The 19,961-nt window shown below is 43.2% G+C and overlaps 2 protein-coding genes across 2 annotated transcripts in view; one reads left to right on the top strand and one right to left on the bottom strand.

Moving 5' to 3' along the window:
* The window catches only part of apeh (acylaminoacyl-peptide hydrolase), a 70,630-nt gene extending 55,959 nt beyond the window's left edge, over positions 1–14,671 (bottom strand). The window contains exons 1-2 of the mRNA XM_048547280.2: positions 14,576–14,671; positions 656–785 (exon numbers count right to left, since the gene is read on the bottom strand). Of these exons, the coding sequence (XP_048403237.1) occupies positions 656–785; positions 14,576–14,587 (142 nt within the window). The 5' untranslated portion in view covers positions 14,588–14,671. The remainder of the gene's footprint in view (positions 1–655; positions 786–14,575) is intronic.
* Positions 14,672–14,951: 280 nt separating this feature from the next.
* LOC125460382 (acylamino-acid-releasing enzyme-like) overlaps positions 14,952–19,961 on the top strand; it is a 66,482-nt gene continuing 61,472 nt past the window's right edge. The window contains exons 1-2 of the mRNA XM_059649968.1: positions 14,952–15,018; positions 15,511–15,614. The gene's annotated coding sequence lies outside the window, so the exon portion shown is untranslated. The remainder of the gene's footprint in view (positions 15,019–15,510; positions 15,615–19,961) is intronic.

Here is a 19,961-nt window from a genome sequence, read left to right on the forward strand (position 1 = left end):
ATTCTCTAGATGACATGTCCATCATGGGCCTCCTGCACTGCCACAATGATGCCACCCGAAGGTTGCAGGAACAGCAACTCATATTCCGCCTGGGAACCCTGCAGCCATATGGTATCAATGTGGACTTCACCAGTTTCAAAATCTCCTCCCCTTCCCCTACTGCATCCCTAAACCAGCCTAGTTCGTCCCCTCCCCCCACTGCACCACACAACCAGCACAGCTCTTCCCCCCCCACCCACTGCATCCCAAAACCAGTCCAACCTGTCTCTGCCTCCCTAACCGGTTCTTCCTCTCACCCATCCCTTCCTCCCACCCCAAGCCGCACCCCCAGCTACCTACTAACCTCATCCCACCTCCTTGACCTGTCTGTCTTCCCTGGACTGACCTATCCCCTCCCTACCTCCCCACCTATACTCTCTCCACCTATCTTCTTTACTCTCCATCTTCGGTCCGCCTCCCCGTCTCTCCCTATTTATTCCAGCTCCCTCTCCCCATCCCCCTCTCTGATGAAGGGTCTAGGCCCGAAACGTCAGCTTTTGTGCTCCTGAGATGCTGCTTGGCCTGCTGTGTTCATCCAGTCTCACATTTTATTATCTCAGCGTTATTCCATTCAATCTGTTTAGATGTAGATGTTAAGCCTCTTGGCTTCAGTTACCTGTATAGATGTTGCAGTGCTTGCCCCCATACTGGGAAATGACCTCTGGTCCAATGCAGGCTTTCGACAGAGATGGGAATTTGCTTAACTCTTTGTAAATCTCTGCAATTTCATTGGGATTGGTGATCACCTTCAACAAGAAAAAGTGACATGATATATTCAGGTACCAAATACAATTTTCAAGTTAATCAATCACTAAATGTGAAATGACATTGGGCTTGGTTTATTTGTAGTATAAGCTACCATTTATTCATCAGCCAAATGAATTGCACGATTTAGTACAAGAATATCCCATCCAATCAAGGTATTATATTACAATGACATAACTTCTCATCTACTCTACATGTCTCTATGGCTCAGTGGTTACCAAACTAATAGTCAGAAAGTATAAGCACTGCTAAAGAACTGAGCAGCTAACAGAGGTTTGCGCTTAGTGCAGGGCTGAATGAGTGTTACAGTCAGTTGTGCTATTTTGTTGGAGAAATTAAACCAAAACTAATGCACTTGCTCAAGTCAACATAAATAATCCAATTGTTTTGAAGAACAGCAAGTTCCTTGCTGCTCCTATCAACACATTCCCAACGAAAGACATGAATGACACGTTCACCAAAATGGTCATTCATTTGTCTGTTTGTACAGACAACACTTTTGAACACAAAGGCCTCAAAACTGACACCATGTTCATAGTCTACAGGACAGCACTCCCTCATAAATCGTCCATGTCTATAAATGTACAACAGAAACCTCAAATCCCTTGAGAGATATCACCAGCAATGCCTCCACAAAATCCTGCAAATCCACTCAGAAGATAGGTTCCCCAATGTAAATGTGCTGTCGCAGGCCAACATATTTGATACTGAGGCACTGGTAAACATCAATCAGCATCATCAGGTATTGACCACATCAGAAAAGTCTTCTAAAACAAGCTCCCTATTCCTAGCTTTGTCATGTCAATTGTTTACCAGGAGGGCAGTAGAAATGCTTCAAGGTCATCCTCAAAGCCTCCTGAAAGAAATGGCAGCTGGTCATCCAGCAGCTTAAAGCTTGTTCCATACAAGGTTTCTTTATCTACTCAAGCAATTCCTTTCAAAATTCTAAAAACCTCAATCCAATCACCTCTCAATTTTCTATATTCCAGAATATGCAAGCCTAAATTTATATAATCTCTCTTCTTAATTTAACCTTCGAACTTTTAAAATATTATTTACACTCTTTCCAGGATCAATACATCTTTAAGATACACTGAGCAGTCCAGGTATGGCCTCCTTTCATATCCCTAACAGCAGACTCTCAAAGCAACCAGTCTGATCAGAAGTCATAGCAGGAGATATCCAAGAGGCCAGTTGAATTTAAATACTTTGAAAATATCCTCAAAACATATCTGAAGAGATCAAATACCCCCACCTCACCGGGACTCACGAGAGTCCCTAGATCATGACTGAACAAAATAAGAAAAGTTCATTTAGGAAGGTAACGTTTACACTCAGATTGCATAAGGAATAAACAGGGAAATCATGTCAGAGAGACTAAACACAAACGTTAAAGCATTTCATTACCAAATATCACCTGCCCTGCATGTGGGAGAACCCAAAGGTTATGCATTGGATTTAATCAGCCATCTCATAATCCAGACTGGAATGGAAGCAAGTCATTATTGATCCTAAGAAACCACTTAATGATCAGGATTATGTATAGGAATACCTCTCCTTTACATTTGAGCCCACTTGATATAAAAGCTAACAGTCTCCGAGTCCTTTAATTTTTTTTGTATCTGGTCATTATGTTTTTGCAATAGGAGCATATTAGACTTGTGGTTCAATGGCTCCATTGTTCCAGCTTTTCACAATTTAAAATATTGTTGCAGAGAAAATGTCAGAGGCTGTTAAAGACATTATTGCAAGGCACTTAGAAAAATTCAAGGTAATCAAGTATAGTCAATTATATTTGTGAAAAGGAAAACATTTATTGAAGTTGTTTGAAGTAGTAATGTTAGTGGCTGGTCAGCTCAAAAGGATAGAACGTGCTGTTAATAACACCAAAGTCATGGGATCTATCCCTGTATCGGCTGGCTAATATTGCTGGCTTCCACGGTCACACTTTGACTCAAAGCACTTGGGTGACTGTCTGGGGTCGTGGAGTTTGCACATTCTCACTTTGGTGGACTAGCCATGCAGCATCCAGGCATGTGCAGGACAGGTAGATTAACCATAATAAATTTTCCAGTATTTGGCCCATAGCATCGTAAACCTTGGCATTTCAAGTATACTTCTAAATATTTGTTAAATGTTATGAAGATTCCTGTGTCCATCTCCCTTATAGGCATTGAGTTCCAGATTCCCAACTTCCTCTGGTGAAAACATTTTTCATCTCAACTCTAAACCTTCTGCCGCTTCTCTCAAATCTATGCCTCCTGTCCACTGATCCCTCCACCAAGGGGAAATGTTTTCATACTTTCTATGTCCCTCATTATCTTATACATCTCAAAATGATGTCCTTCCCCAGTCAACTTGGCTCCAACAAAGACAACACCAATTTATCCAATCTATCTTTATAAATAAAACTAACCATGCCAATAAACCTCCTCTGCACCTGCTCCAACGCTATCACATTCCTCCTATAATGCAGATCCAGCACAGAATACTCTAGCTGTGCCTAACCAGCATTGTGTACAAGATGTGGAGGTATCGGTGTTAGACTGGGGTGGACAAGGTTAGAAATCACACGACACCAGGTTATAATCCAATAGATTTATTTAAAATCACAAGCTACTAAAGCGCTTCCCCTTCATCGGGTTAAGTGAAGAGAAGCACTTGGGCCCAAAATTTATAATCCAAAAAAGAGATCAAAGGATCATACAACCGGTGTCAGTGCAGTGTCAACAGGCTGAATAATAGGTCTCTGCAGGTGATCAGAGTGTCAGACGGTGTGAGTAAAGTGTCAGCAATTGAATAGCAGGTGAAGGGATGACCTATAATTCAATTAATTGAGGCAGATAGATCATTATAAAATATTAAAAATATGGTGGTACTGGAGTCAATCTAAATGACTGGAATAACATGATAGGTACAAGAGTCGCATGCTGAGGGTCTAATCAAAGTAACAAATAATCCAAAACTACAGACTACTTCAGGTAGAGAGATCATAACAAAGTTATCAAAATGGTGTCAAAGCAGGACAGCAAGGAAGATTTTACATGTACAGAACAGTGTGGTAGTGACACATGTAGTGCGACATGAACCCAAGATCATGGTTGGGGGCCGTCTTCATGGGTACAGAACTTGGCTATCAGTTTCTGCTCGGCTACTCTGCATTGTTGTGTATCTCGAAGGCTGCCTTGGAGAATGATTACCCGAACGTCGGAGGCTGAATGTCCCTAGCCACTGAAGTGCTCCCAGACTGGGAGGGAACATGCCTGTCTGGAGATTGTTGTGCGGTGTCCATTATCTGCTGTAGCGGCTGCATGGACTCGCCAATATACCACATTTCAGGGCATCCTTGTGTAGAAGGTAGACAACACTGGCCGAGTCACATGAGTATTTACCACGTATCTGCTAGGTAGTGCTCCCACGTGTCTATGATGTGCATGTCTTGCAGAGGTTGCCATGGCAAGGTTGTGTGTATTGTGGTTGATGTTGTCCTGAAGGCTGGGTAGTTTGCTGTGAGCAATGATCTGTTTAAGGTTTGGTGGTTGTTGAAGGCGAAACAAGGAGGAGTAAGAATAAGTTCATCGTAATTGATGACATGTCAAAGGCTGCGAAGAACATGGCGTAGTTTCTCCATTCCAGGGAAGTACTGGACAACAACAGGTATTCTGTTGGTCATCTCCTGTGTCTGTCTTCTGAAATCAGTGCAGTTTATTGCTGTGACATGTCAGAACTGGCGATCGATGAAATGGGCATTATATTGCTTTTTTGAAGGCGTCTTTCAGTATCATTAATTGCTTGTCACAATCCTCCTCATCTGAGCAGATTCTGTGTATTCACAGGGCTTGTAAAAAAAAAGGCCTTCCCTTACGGATGGAAGCTAGAGAAGTTCAGCATCATGAAGTTATCCGCGGGCTTGCGGTAGACTAAGGTACTGAGGTGCATGTCCTTGATAGACACATGTCTATGAAATCTTGTATGAGACTGATTCTGAACAGTCATCCATGGTAAATATGATAGTGGGATGAAACTTGTTGATATTATTATGTCGTTGTTTCAGGGATTCCTTGTCATGAGTCCAAAGGAAATAATGGCATCGCTGCAACAGCCTCAGTACTGTTCACCAACAGCTGCCAATTTTCAGATGCCATCCTACACCTCATCCACTTCATCCATTCTCCACCACAACATCTTCATCTTCAACAACCAGTTCTCTATCGAGTCACACAGAACAACCACGGGGACCAAAGTTGTACCCTAATATGCCAATATTTTCATGCATACATTTGAGCAAGATTTCTTTGCTGCACAGGACCTCCAACCAATGCTGTAGACAAAACCCAATGACACTTTTTTTCCTTTGAACTCACGGTGAGGAACCATTGAAATGACTACATAACGATATCACTAATTTTCATCCCACCATCAGTCTTGCCATCAACTACTGTTCAGAATCACTCTCATTCGTGGACACATGCAGCTCCAAAAAGGACAGACATCTCAATATCTCACCTCAACCCGCAAGCCCTTGGATAACTTCATGATAATGCACTTCTCTAGCTTCTACCCGAAACATGTTAAAGAAGCCATCTCCTACTGATAAAGCCCTGCGCAAACACAGGATCTGCTCAGATGAAGAGAAACATGGCAGACATCTAAAGATACTGAAAGATGCTCTCATAAGAACAGGATATGACACTCAACTCATTAATCGCCAGTTCCCATATGCCAAAGCGAAAAACCGCAACAACCTCCTCAGAAGACAGACACAGGATACGTCCGATAGAGTACCCTTCATCATCTAGTACTAAGTGACAGCGGAGAGACTACACCTTGCTCTTCACAGCCTTCAATACATCATTGACAACAATGAGCATCTTATCAAGATTTCACCTCTGCTTCCACTTCTCACCTTCAAAACAACCGTCAAACCTTGAACAGACCATCATTTGCAGCAAACTACTCAGACTTCAGGACACGTTCACCACAACACCACACAACCCTGCCATGGCAACCTCTGCAAGAAATGTCAGATCATCAACGTTGATACTACCATCACACGTGAGAACACCACCCAGCACCTATCAGCAGATACTCATGTGACTCAGCCAATGTTGTCTACCTCATGGTCTACAGGCAAGGATACCCTGAAGCAGGCAGATGCTACAACAACGGATGAATGGACAATACATGACTATCTCCTGACAGGAATGTTCCCTCCCAGTTTGGGAACACTTCAGTGGCCAGGGAGATTCAGCCTCCAACATTCAGGTAAGCATCCCCCAAGGCAGCCTTCGAGTTACACAACAAACGCAAAAATCGACAAAGCAGAAACTGATAGCCAAGTTCCATACCCGTGAAGTTGGCTTCTAACTGTGATCTAGGGTTCGTGCCACATGACATGTGACGCCACCACACTGTTCTGTATCTGTAAAAACTTTCTTACTTCCTGTTTTGACACCATCACATTGATAACTTGTTATGATCTCTCTACCTTAATTTGTAGAGTTTTGGATTACTTGTTACTTTGGTTAGGCCCTCAGCATGCGACTCTTATACCTATCATGTTATTCCAGTCATATATTTGTCTCCAGCACCACCTTATTTTTAAATTTTTTGTAATCATCCCTTCGCCTCAATTAATTGAATTACAGGTCATCCCTCACCTGCTATTCAGTTGTTGACACTTTACTCACATCATATGGCACTATTGATCAACTGCAGAGTCTATTATTCAGCCTGTCAACACTCCACTCACATCATTTGTATGATCCTTTGATTATAAATTTTGTGCCCAAGTGCTTCTCTTCACTTAACCTGATGAAGGGGCAGTGCTTCAAAAGCTTGCACATTGAGGTCCCTTTCTGATCCCAGGATCCAATTGTTGATCAAGTATTTGCTTGCCTTGTTTGTCCTGCTTGCATCACTTCATTATCATGGCTGAATTCCATTTTGCACTGATTAGCCCATCTGACCAACTCATCAACATCCTGTTGTAATCTCAGGCACACTATTTACCACTCCAACAATTTTCTTAGCATCTGCGAACTTACTGATCAATTGTCCTACATTCATGTCTAAATTGTTTATATATACCACATTTAGCAAGAGCCACAACATTTATCACCTTGGAACACCACTGGACACAGGGTTCCAGTCACAAAATATTTCTCAACCACCATTCTCAATATCCTTCCACTCAGCTGAATTTGTATTAAATTTGCTAAATTAATCTTTTTCTGGTTGGCAAGATTGCAAAGAATAATGTGCCACAGGGGTCAGTGCTGGAGCCTCATTATTTTACAATTTATATGAATGACTTGGATGACAGGACCAAAGGTATGGTTGCTAAATTTGCTGATGACAGATAGGCAAGGAGGAAAATTGTGAAGGGGTCATGAGGAAGGTGCAAAGGGATATGGATATGTTGAGCGAGTTGGTAAATATCTGGAAGTAAACTATCATGTAGGCAAATGTTTAATAATCCATTTTGACACACAAGAAAATAGAAAAGCACATAATCCAAATCGGGACTGGTTGTAGAGTTCTGAGATGCAGAGGGATCTTGGAGCCCATGTGAATGAATTGTGAAAGGTTAGTATTAGTACAGAGCACATCAAGTAAGTAGGAAGGCTAATAAAATATCATTTATTGAACAGAAACAAAGTTGCTGGAAAAGCTCAGCAGGTCTGGCAGCATCTGAGGAAGGGTCACCCGACCCGAAACGTTAACACTGTTTTCTCCTTTACAGATGCTGCTAGATCAGCTGAGCTATTCCAGCAACTTTATATTTGTTCCTGATGTGCAGCATCCACAGTTTTTTTGGTTTTTATCATGTATTGAAAGTGGAATTGAATACAAAGTAAGGAAATCAAGCCTTATTTATTCAAAGCATTAACGAAAACACACCTGGAATATTGCGTTGGTCTCCTGATTTGACGAAGAATGCAAACACATCGAAGCAACTCAGAGGGTGCTTACTAGAATACTACTTGGAATGGGCAGTTTGTCTTAGGAGTATAGGTTGGACAGTGAGGCTTGTACCCACTGGAGTTTTAGAAGAGTAAAGTGCTAGTTGACTAAAACATCTTGAAGTACATATAGAAAGAATGTTCCTTCTTGTGGGAGAATCTAGAACAAGGAGTCACTGTTTCAGAATAAGACGTCATCCATTTAAGAAAAAGATGAGGAACTTTTTTCACCTCAAAAGGACAATGAATCTTTTGAGCTCACTTCCTCAAAAGATGATGAAAGCAGAGTGTTCAAATATTTTCAAGACAGACGAGATAGATTCTTGAGAAGGATGTGAAAAGCTTTCAGGGACATGCAGGAATGTGGAATAATCAAGTCAACCATAATTGTTTCAAATGCCAGCGCAGGCTGAACTGGTTGATTCATGCTCTTAATTCATGTTTGTGCAACATATTAACATTATAACAAGATGTGGCGCTGGATGAACACAGCAGGCCAAGCAGCATCAGAGGAGCAGGAAGGCTGACGTTTCGGGCCTAGACCCTTCTTCAGAAATGGGGGAGGGGAAGGCGGTTCTGAAATAAATAGGGAGAGAGAGGGAGGCGGATAGAAGATGGATAGAGGAGAGGATGGGTGGAGAGGAGATAGACCACTCAAAGAGGCGGGCATGGAGCCAGTAAAGGTGAGTGTAGATGGGTAGGTAGGGAGGAAATAGGTCATTCCAGGGAGGGCAAACAGGTCAAGGGGCGGGATGAGGTTAATAGGTAGGAGATGGGGAAGAGATTTGTAGTGGGAAGAGGGGATATGGATGGGAGAAAGGACAGGTTAAGGAGGCAGGGAAGAGCTGGGCTGGTTTTGGGATGCAGTAATGGGAGGGGAGATTTTGAAGCTTGTGAACTTGAGGTGGGAGGAGGGGATAGGTAAGAAGAAGGATAGGTTAGGGAGGTGGGGATGAGCTGGGCTGGTTTTGGGGTATGTAGGGGAATTTTGCTGCAGGGTTCCCAAGCGGAATATGAGTTGTTGTTCCTGCAACCTTCGGGTAGCATCACTGTGGCACTGCAGGAGGCCCAGGATGGACATGTCGGCTGCGGATTGAGAGGGGGAGTAGAAGTGGTTCGTGACTAGGAGATGCAGTTGTTTAGTGCGAACCGAGCATAGGTGTTCTGCAAAGCGGTCCCCAAGCCTTTTGCTTGGAATCCCCCATGTAGAGGGGGCCACAACAGAAACAGCGGATGCAGTACACCATATTAGCAGATGTGCTCTTCATCAGAACTGACATGAAGCATGGAGGGGCAGAATTTATGCAACAGTCATCTATTGGGCTGTCAATGTCATTAATAAGTAGCAAAGACAAAAAGCTCCAGCATAGGTCCTTGAAAGATACTAATTCCATCCCTTTTGATTGCATACCCATTATTTCTATTGTTTTGATTGCACAGCAAGTCTTTCAACAAAGTCAATAAGTAATTCAGGTTCCTGAATTTTAATGTTAGTTCAGAATTCTTTGTCTGTAACTTACAAAATGCAACTGGATGTCCATATAAACGCCATACATTTCACACTTCCATGTCTACTGTTCCAGCTACTTGCCCAAAAATAGTTAGATTTGTGAAGGCAGGATTTGGCAGGGTAGTTGTTATGGGGAACGTTATCTTTCCAAATATTGACTGGGAACACTCTAGTTTCGAGTACTTTAGATGGGTCAGTTTTTGTCCAATGTGTGCAGGCGGATTTCCTGACACAGTATGTAGATAGGCCAACACGAGGCGAGGCCACATTGGTTTTGGTACTGGGTAATGAACAGGCCAGGTATTAGATTTGGAGGTAGATGAGCACTTTGGTGAAAGTGCCCACAATTCGATTACGTTCACTTTAGCGATGGAAAGGGATAGGTATATACTGCAGGGCAAGAGTTATACCTGGGGGAAAGGCAATTATGAGGCGATTAGGCAAGATTTAGGATGCATAGGATGGGGAAGAAAACTGCAGGGGCTGGGCACAGTTGAATTGTGGAGTTTGTTCAAAGAACAGCTATGGTGTGTACTTGATGAGTATGTACCTGTCAGGCAGGGAGGAAATGGTGGAACACTTGAACAGTGTTTTATTAAGGAAATTGAATCTCCTGTCAAGAGGAAGAAGGAGGCTTATGTAAAGATGAGGTGTGAAGGCTCAGTTAGGGCGCTTGAGAGTTACAAGTTAGGCAGGAAAGACCTAAAGAGAGAGCTCAGAAGATCATGGTCCGGACATGAGAAGTCTTTGGCAGGTAGGATCAAGGAAAACCCTAAAGCTTTCTATAGGTATGTCAGGAATAAAAGAATGACTAGAGTAAGATTTGGGCCAGTCAAGGACAGTAGTGGGAAGTTGTGTGTGGAGTCTGAAGAGATAGGGGAGGTGCTAAATAAATATTTTTCGTCAGTACTCACACAGGAAAAAGACAATATTGTCAAGGAGAATACTGAGATACAGGCTATTAGACTATACGGGATTGAGGTTCATATGGAGGTGGTGTTAGCAATTCTGGAAAGGGTGAAAATAGGTAAGTCCCCTGGGTTGGATGGGATTTATCGTAGGATTCTTTGGGAAGCTAGGAAGGAGACTGCAGAGCCTTTGGTTTTGATTGTTATGTTGTTATTGTCTACAGGAATAGTGCCAGAAGACTGGAGGATAGCAAATGTTGTCCCCTTGTTCAAGAGGGGAGTAGGGACAACACTGGTAATTATAGACCAGTGAGCCTTACTTTGGTTGTGGGTAAAGTGTTGGAGAGAGTTATAAGAGATAGGATTTATAATCATCTAGAAAGAAATAATTTGATTAGGGATAGTCAACACAGTTCTGTGAAGGGTAGGTCGTGCCTCACAAACCTTATTGAGTTCTTTGAGAAGGTGACCAAACAGGTGGATGAGAGAAAAGCGGTTGATGTGGTGTACATAGATTTCAGTAAAGCGTTTGATAAGGTTCCCCACAGTGGGCTATTACAGAAAATACAGAGGCATGGGATTGAGGGGATTTAGCAGTTTGGATCAGAAATTGGCTGGCTGTAAGAAGAGAGAGGGTGGTGGTTGATGGGAAATGTTCATCCTGGAGTTCAGTCACTAGTGGTGTATCCAAGGATCTGTTTTGGAGCCACTGCTGTTTGTTATTTTTATAAATGACCTGGATGAGGGCATAGAAGGATGGGTTAGTAAATTTGCGGATGACACTAAAGTCAGCGGAGTTGTGGATAGTGCAGATGGATGTTGCAGGTTACAGAGGGACATAGATAAGCTGCAGAGTTGGGCTGAGAGGTGGCAAATGGATTTTAATGTGGAAAAATGTGAGGTGATTCACTTTAGAAGGAGTAACAGGAATAGAGAGTACTGGGCTAATGGTATGATTCTTGGTAGTGTGGATGAGCAGAGAGATCTCCGTGTCCATGTCTATTGATCCCTGAGAGTTGCAACCCAGGTTGATAGGGTTGTTAAGAAGGCGTATTGTGTGTTAGATTTTATTGGTAGAGGGATTGAGTTTCGGAGCCATGAGGTCATGTTGCAGCTGTACAAAACTTTGGTGCAGCCGCACTTGGAGTATCACGTACAGTTCTGGTCGCCGCACGATAGGAAGAATGTGGAAGCATTGAAGAGGGTGCAGAGGAGATTTACCAGGATGTTGCCTGGTATGGGGGGGGGGGGGGGGGGGAAGGTCTTATGAGGAAAGGCTAAAGGACTTGACACTGTTTTCGTTTGAGAGAAGAAGGTTAAGAGGTGACTTAATAGAGATATACAAGATGATCAGAGGATTAGATAGGGTGGACAGTAAGAGCCCTTTTCCTCAGATGGTGCTGGCTAGCACGAGGAGACATAGCTTGAAACTGAGGAGTGATAGATATTGGACAGACGTCAGAGGTAAGTTCTTTACTCAGACAGTTGTAGACTCGCCAACTTTAAGGGCATTTAAATGGTCATTGGGTAAACACATGGATGATTGTGGAATAGTGTAGGTTAAATGGGCTTCAGATTGGTTTCACAGGTCAGCGCAACATCGGGGGCCAAAGGGCCTGTATTGCGCTGTAATGTTCTATGTCAATTCTCAAATCAGCACAAATTTCTCATCCGAGGTTTCACTATCTTCCCGACATTGTCTAAAAGTCAGAAAATACTAGAAATCTTCATCAGATCATACAAGTCCTGTTTTGGGTTGGGAAATCTTTGTCAGGAAGAAAATGAACCAAATTAATGGGGGAGGTGTGGAGCATCCAGCTTCAGGCACAGACAATAAAACAAAATCAATGTTTAAAATCTTTACCTGAAAATGAGCAGCGGTTAAATGACAGATGTGAACAACAACGAAGAAGGTAAAAAGAAGAAGTTTGGCCAACTTTAGCCACCAAAACTGTACCACACCAAAGAATAACTGCCAAATGCCATTTTGCTTATTCTAACCCAAGCAAGTATTGCAAAAGCTTTTCAGAATCCAAACCAAATCCAAACTGTGGATAGTAGAAACTCTTTTGTTTTCCCACAGATATGCTCCCAGACTTGCTGAGTTTCTCCATTTTCATTCAAACCAAATATAACTATTTAACACTGTCCTGCCAACCTGAGTTTTACAGTTCGATTGAATGTACCATGAAGTCCTGTGAAAGGAAGAATATGATTAAGCTGGGAAGGGTTCCGAAGAGATTTACCAGGATGTTGCCTGGAAAGGTATGAGTTACCAGGAGAGACTGGATAGACTGGGATTGTTTTCACTGGACCATAAGAGGTTCAGGGATGACTTTATACAGGTTTATAAAATCACGAGGGTTTTAGATAGGGCTAGGGTATCAGAGATAATGGGAACTGCAGATGCTGGAGAATTCCAAGATAATAAAATGTGAGGCTGGATGAACACAGCAGGCCAAGCAGCATCTCAGGAGCACAAAAGCTGACGTTTCCGGCCTAGACCCTTCATCAGAGAGGGGGAATGGGGAGAGAGAACTGGAATAAATAGGGAGAGAGGGGGAGGCGGACCCAAGATGGAGAGTAAAGAAGATAGGTGGAGAGAGTATAGGTGGGGAGGTAGGGAGGGGATAGGTCAGTCCAGGGAAGACGGACAGGTCAAGGAGGTGGGATGAGGTTAGTAGGTAGCTGGGGGTGCGGCTTGGGGTGGGAGGAAGGGATGGGTGAGAGGAAGAACCGGTTAGGGAGGCAGAGACAGGTTGGACTGGTTTTGGGATGCAGTGGGTGGGGGGGGGGAAGAGCTGTGCTGGTTGTGTGGTGCAGTCGGGGGAGGGGACGAACTAGGCTGGTTTAGGGATGCAGTCGGGGAAGGGGAGATTTTGAAACTGGTGAAGTCCACATTGATACCATATGGCTGCAGGGTTCCCAGGCAGAATATGAGTTGCTGTTCCTGCAACCTTCGGGTGGCATCATTGTGGCAGTGCAGGAGGCCCATGATGGACATGTCATCTAGAGAATGGGACAAACCATTTCCACTCCCCCTCCCATTCTCTAGATGACATGTCCATCATGGGCCTCCTGCACTGCCACAATGATGCCACCCGAAGGTTGCAGGAACAGCAACTCATATTCTGCCTGGGAACCCTGCAGCCATATGGTATCAATGTGGACTTCACCAGTTTCAAAATCTCCCCTTCCCCTACTGCATCCCTAAACCAGCCCAGTTCGTCCCCTCCCCCCACTGCACCACACAACCAGCACAGCTCTTCCCCCCCACCCACTGCATCCCAAAACCAGTCCAACCTGTCTCTGCCTCCCTAACCGGTTCTTCCTCTCACCCATCCCTTCCTCCCACCCCAAGCCGCACCCCCAGCTACCTACTAACCTCATCCCACCTCCTTGACCTGTCCGTCTTCCCTGGACTGACCTATCCCCTCCCTACCTATACTCTCTCCACCTATCTTCCTTACTCTCCATCTTGGGTCCGCCTCCCCCTGTCTCCCTATTTATTCCAGTTCCCTCTCCCCATTCCCCCTCTCTGATGAAGGGTCTAGGCCCAGAACGTCAGCTTTTGTGCTCCTGAGATGCTGCTTGGCCTGCTGTGTTCATCCAGCCTCACGTTTTATTATCTTAGATAGGGATAGGGACGTGTTTTCCCTAGGATGGGGGATTTCTAGACTAGAAGGCATTTTTTTAAGATAATAGGACATTTTAAAAAAAGACACGAGAGGCTCCTTTAAAAATAAAGACTGGTTAAACTTGCTATGGAAGTGGGATGCGGGCACAGTCATAACGTTTAAAAGATACTTAGAAAAGTACATGAATAGGAAAGATTTGGAGGGATATGGGCCAAGAGCAGATTGGTGGGATAGTTTACTTTGGAATTATGTTCGGCGTGGACTGAAGGGTCTGTTTCCGTGCTGTATGACTATATGCAGAATCAGACAAAGGAAAACGGATTTAACAAAATATAGACACCTTTCTTTCACAACGTCAAGACGTCCCAGCACTTGTTACATACCCAGTCTGGCAAAGTCATGCAGCGTAAACTGCCAACACAGGCATCACAGACGGCAAGGGACTAAATCTGCAGGGGCGGCTGAGGGAGGGGATAACCACTGGGCAGGACGATTCGGGGTCAAATACCGCCTGTGTTCAGGAGCTGGTCTTGATCCCCGGATTCCTGCTTTCCTCTTCCCCGAGGATTGAATGGCAGGCTGCCCTGTGACAGACTGGGCCGCAAAAAGGCTGGAATTTTCGTAGCAGGTTTTGGAGTTGATCCGTGTGTCCCCGATGCTCCAGCTACACCCCCTACCCCCACAAATCAAATAAGAGGCGCCGCAGGTCAACAAGGACGGAGCAGATAGAAAACTCCATATCTCTCTTACCTCTGAGGCCATGGTTTCTATGGCTACTGAGCAGCCCACCCTCTAACCCACTCCCTCAGCCAGGGAAGGGCAAGAAAATATCAACAGCACGCAGACATGGAGGGAGGACCAGAAATATTGACTGCATTCAGTAAGCAATAACTCAACAATATCTTTCTTGCTGAAACCACAATCACCGAAACATTCATTCAATGTAATGTTTTAAGTGTAGGTGCGTGCTATTGTCGGTCGACAGTTGTCGAAATGTTGTGGTTGGCTGACTGGTGCACCCCTCTGCTTGTCCAGTGGGAACGTCTGAACGTTAGCCCCGCCCAGCCACCGCGTGCATGTGATATCACGAGGCGGTTGGCGCAGGCGCAGTGAGTATTTGGGGGAAGGGGGCACGAACTGTATTGAAGTAGTTCGTTGTCTGACCGGTTATTCCTCTTCAAAGAGTTCAGAGAGTGAGTGTTCGCAATCGAAACAATATCAGAGTTCACACGCGCTCCTGATAACCACAGGAAAACGTTCCTTAGTGCGACTAATTGTACAGTTTCTGTCCCAGTTTACATCATTTTTGTTGACTGTTGGACTTAGGTACCGTTCAAAGTTTTCACATCCCTGGAAATAATGAAGTAAACTGACCACACGATGCTTGCATGAGGTTTAAAGGCATTCTTTTAAGTTAGACACCTGTTTATTGTTTACGAGGCGTGTGAAGGTTTCTTTGTTACATCCAAGGTTACATCGTTTTGGTGTTGGTGAGATTTTGTTTTGCCCAGTGTATTTCAGGATGATTGATTCAGAGCAGTCTGAATGATGTCCTTCCGAAGCTATTATGCTGTTTGTGTAAGTTTTAGTGGTTATGATGGTGACTGAGAGTAACACTAAGTAAATGAGTTTTGAAGAAGAGTCATACCAAACTTGAAACGTGAACTTTGTTTCTGTCTGCACAGATACTGGCAGCTCTGCAGATTTTGCCCCCCACCCTCCCGCCCAGCATTCTCTGTGCTTGTTTCAGATTTCCAGCATCAGTTGGTCTTTTGCTTTTATTAACTAAGTAAGTAATGGTTTGCAAGCTTTACCTGTAGTTATTCTATTGTTCAGATATGTCATTTGCCACAAACATATGTAATTTGAAATGCTGAACTGCTTTCTTGTGACAGACTGAGCTGAATTATAGGCTAAGGTTAAAGAAATATAGAGTCATAGAATCCGTAGCCCCCCTCCCACAGTATAAGGATTCAGGTGAGTGGAACATGTTTATTCAAGCAGAAATCGGTTGATGCAGGGAGAGAGCCAAAGAATCTTCCCCGAATTGGAAGGGAGATCAGTGACACATTCTGATTTTTATAGTGAAAATATACATTTTATACACTTTTTGTTACAATGATCAAGTACCACGTGGTCACTGTCCTTCCCTCTTAATCCATGCACTCAATCCCATGGCTCACCTAATTAATGGTGGGCATTCCTATGAACAGCCCCGGGTTCCTATGCTCTTAGGGCATTTGTAATTGCTAGGTTTTGGGATTTTTCTATACATCCTATTCATTCACATTCCAAAAGATTGCTGGCTACACTCCTGTGGGTGTGTTTTAGGCTTCTAATCTCTAAGAGCAGTGTGAATTCCATTCTTCATTGCACTGCATATGTTTTATTTTATCAAATCTAGCCATTCCTCTAATATTTCCCACTGTCCCAGTTATGTAATGTTAAAATAATAAGTCACTTAGTTTTAACTAATTGCTATAAGTTTAATTTCTGTATTTAAAGTTAATTATAAAGTGTAACATTGTGCAACCACTTCTGTTAGCATTTTGAAATTTATGGGTTGTGAGCAATCTATCTTCAGGGCAAGAAAAGGCATCTCCTAAGGCTAGTTAACCTTCACATCTAGGCTTAATTTTTTTTATTTATGTTTGTATTATATTCTGGCTATGTATTGAAACCAACTTGTATGATTAAAGCAGTTTTAACTAGAAACTATTTAATACTGCAGGTAGCTTCAAAGAAGCAACTACTTGCTAGGAAATAACTGTAGCTGTTTAGGGATTTAATCTAGCACCTGTTGTTATTCATTTTCTGGGACAATCATCCTTTCATTAATAAGGCTAGAATTGGTCATTTACCTGGTCTAAGGCATCCTTTTGTCAGATCTATCTTGGATGGGAACATACAACATTCTTTTACCGACTTTCTAGTGAGATGTTAATGTGATAACATCCCATTGATTTCTGTACTTCTATAAATTAAAGTCTTTTATTTACCTACACATAGGTATGCAGGCACTGCCCTGAAGCTTCCTGCCCAGCTAGGAATTCAGTATAAAACTTTTGTAACTCCTTATCTTCCCACACATCGGTATGCAGACACTGTCTTAAGCTTCCTGACTGAATAAAATTAGAATTAAACTGTTTCAAATAGGGTTAGGTGGGGAACATTTGTAAAGGTGTGGGACGTCTAAAGCACGTGACTTCTGCCGCTGACAGCGGGGCCAGGGCACTGACTTTGTTCTAGCCAGACACACTGGCAACTTGAAATCACAATCTGTCCCGATAACAACTTGAAATCGCCTCCTGCCATTAGCAGCCACTTCACTAGCAATCGATGCTATATCCTGGTCTTTTATGTTCTTGATGTAATAATTGTTTAGTATCCTGTCTTTGTCTGTTGTAGTAATTGTTTTATGTATCATGTCATTGTAAATTGTGAAATCATTTTATGTATCATATTTATTGTTTACGAGGCGTGTGAAGGTTTCTTTGTTCCATCCAAGGTTACATCGTTTTGGTGTTGGTGAGATTTTGTTTTGCACAGATTCTTGAAAGTTGCCACCCAGGTTGACAGGGCTGTTAAGAAGGCATACACAGTGTTTTAGCTTTTATTAATAGAGGGATCGAGTTCCGGAACCAAGAGGTTATGCTGCAACTGTACGAAACTCTGGTGCGGGCCGCACTTGGATTATTGCGTACAGTTCCGGTCACCGCATTATAAGAAGGATGTGGAAGCTTTGGAAAGGTTGCAGAGGAGATTTACTAGGATGTTGCCTGGTATGGAGGGAAGGTCTTACAAGGAAAGTCTGAGGGACTTGAGGCTGTTTTCGTTAGAGAGAAGAATGTTGAGAGGTGACTTAATTGAGACACACAAAATAATCAGAGGGTTGGATAGGGAGAGCCTTTTACCTAGGGTGGTGACGGTGAGCACGAGGGGGCATAGCTTTAAATTGAGGGGTGAAAGATATAGGACAGATGTCAGAGGTGGTTTCTTTACTCAGAGAGTAGTAAGGGAATGGAACGCTTTGCCTGCAACGGTAGTAGATTCGCCAACTTTAGGAACATTTAAGTCGTCACTGGATCAGCATATGGACGTACATGGAATAGTGTAGGTTAGATGGGCTTCAGATCAGTATGACAGGTCGGCACAACATCGAGGGCCAAAGGGCCTGTACTGTGCTGTAATGTTCTATGTTTTGTAAAGTATAAAAAGCGGGGACTGTCCGCTGCACGGGGAGAATTACTTGCGAGACTCTGCACTCTGTGCTGGGTTAGGTACAGTGATTCTCTACAGCTTGTACTTGCTTGGTAATGAAAGGATTTGTGTTTTTCTAAACAGGTCAGTGTCTTGTTATTGCATCAAGTCCGTGAGGGTCTCCGAAAACGAACCGAGCACTAGCAGTTCTGTTCAAAGGTGCCACTGTGTGTGAGCAGGCTGCTTACTTTTGCTTAGCTTCTGTTTGTCATCTTGTAAGCTGGCATGGGCTGCTTATTGTGGTCAGGCACAAATCACCTTACATGGCCAGATATAGGTCACCCCTACAGAGTCAGAGATGTACAACATGGAAACAGACCCTTCAGTCCAACCCATACATGCTGACCAGATATCCTATATAAATCTAATCCCATTTGCTAGCATTTTGCCTATATCCCCTTATACCCGTCCTATTCATATATCCATCCAGATGCCTTTTAAATATTGTTATCATACCAGCCTTCACCTCTTCCTCTGGCAACTCATTCCTTACACATACCATCCTCTAGGTGAAAAAGTTGTTCCTTAGGTCACTTTTAATACTTTCCCCTCACCTTCAACCTATTCCCTCTAGCTTTGGACTCCCCTTCTCTGGGCAAGAGACCTTACCCAATTTACCTTATCCAAGTCCTTCATGATTTTGTAAACCTCTATAAAGTCACCCCTCAGCCTCTGACACTCCAGGCAAAATAGCCTAAGCTTATCCAGCCTCTCCCTATAACTTGGATCTTCCATCCCGGCAATATCTTCGTAAACCTTTTCTGAACCCTTTCAGTTTCAGGATATTCTTCCCTTAGAAGGAGACCAGAATTGTTCACAATACTCCGAAAGCGGCCAAACCAAATATGATAGATTTCACAAATTAGTAGAGAATCCAGACATGAACATTGTATTTTACCTTCCATACCCTTTTGTTTTTGAAAGGGATTTTGGAATCGTTCAGTGTGTAGCTTAGACTTTTATTAAACCCACGATATAGATAAGTCATGACTTGGTCACGTATATGAAATAATTTTGGAATTGATGACCACAGAAGAATACTAAATGAGAATTTCGGGCAGTGGTTGTCTTTCACTCTCCCAGTTGGACATTTTTGCAATGGATGGTGGAATGGCAGTGAAGACTGTCTGTATCCCATTCATCGATGCAAGCTGTTTTTTCAATATTTTTCCATTTTGTGATGTTTTCCTTTTCTATTATTTATTTCTGTTCAACCCATAACATTGAAATTTTTGATCATTCTTGTTAGTAGACATTAATAGAGAATTTTACAGGTTATAAATGCAGCATACTTCAGTCCCAGTACTACAGATTCACTTTCCCCAGTATTAATGTCAGTTCCCCGTACTTATGCCAGAGATTATGACCTTTTGAGCTGCTTCTTGATTGACGCTTATTACTGAATTTGCAGACTGCCTGTTAGTGATCTCTCCATGGACTACAATGCCTGGATTGTCTTTCTCTCACTCTAGGTTCCTGTCCAGCTCTGAACTGATGTCTCAAACCCTGGCACCAGATAATAACACACCTTTCTAGAAATAGCACTTTTGCTGCAAAGAACGCTATCAATTCTTATCACAGAACTGTAGTCTGCTACCCTACATTACGTTTTGCTTCCCTCACTTGAATGACTTCCTGTACAATAGAACAGAGCCATAGACACTTAGCTCATCCAGCCTGCAGTGCTCAATCATGTTTAGACAAGCTGAAAGAACCTCAGAGCTGTAGGGCAACTACAAATGCTGATGTGATCATCTCGTGAAATAAAGTGTCCAGGTATCTCATCCCTACTCAATACGCTGGAGTCTGTAGTTTACCCTCCAGCTCACGAGCTCTCAGCCAAAGTTGATAGAGGCGCAGACAATTAGTACAGATC

Source organism: Stegostoma tigrinum, chromosome 11 (genome assembly GCF_030684315.1).
Source record: "Stegostoma tigrinum isolate sSteTig4 chromosome 11, sSteTig4.hap1, whole genome shotgun sequence".
NCBI lineage: Eukaryota > Metazoa > Chordata > Chondrichthyes > Orectolobiformes > Stegostomatidae > Stegostoma > Stegostoma tigrinum.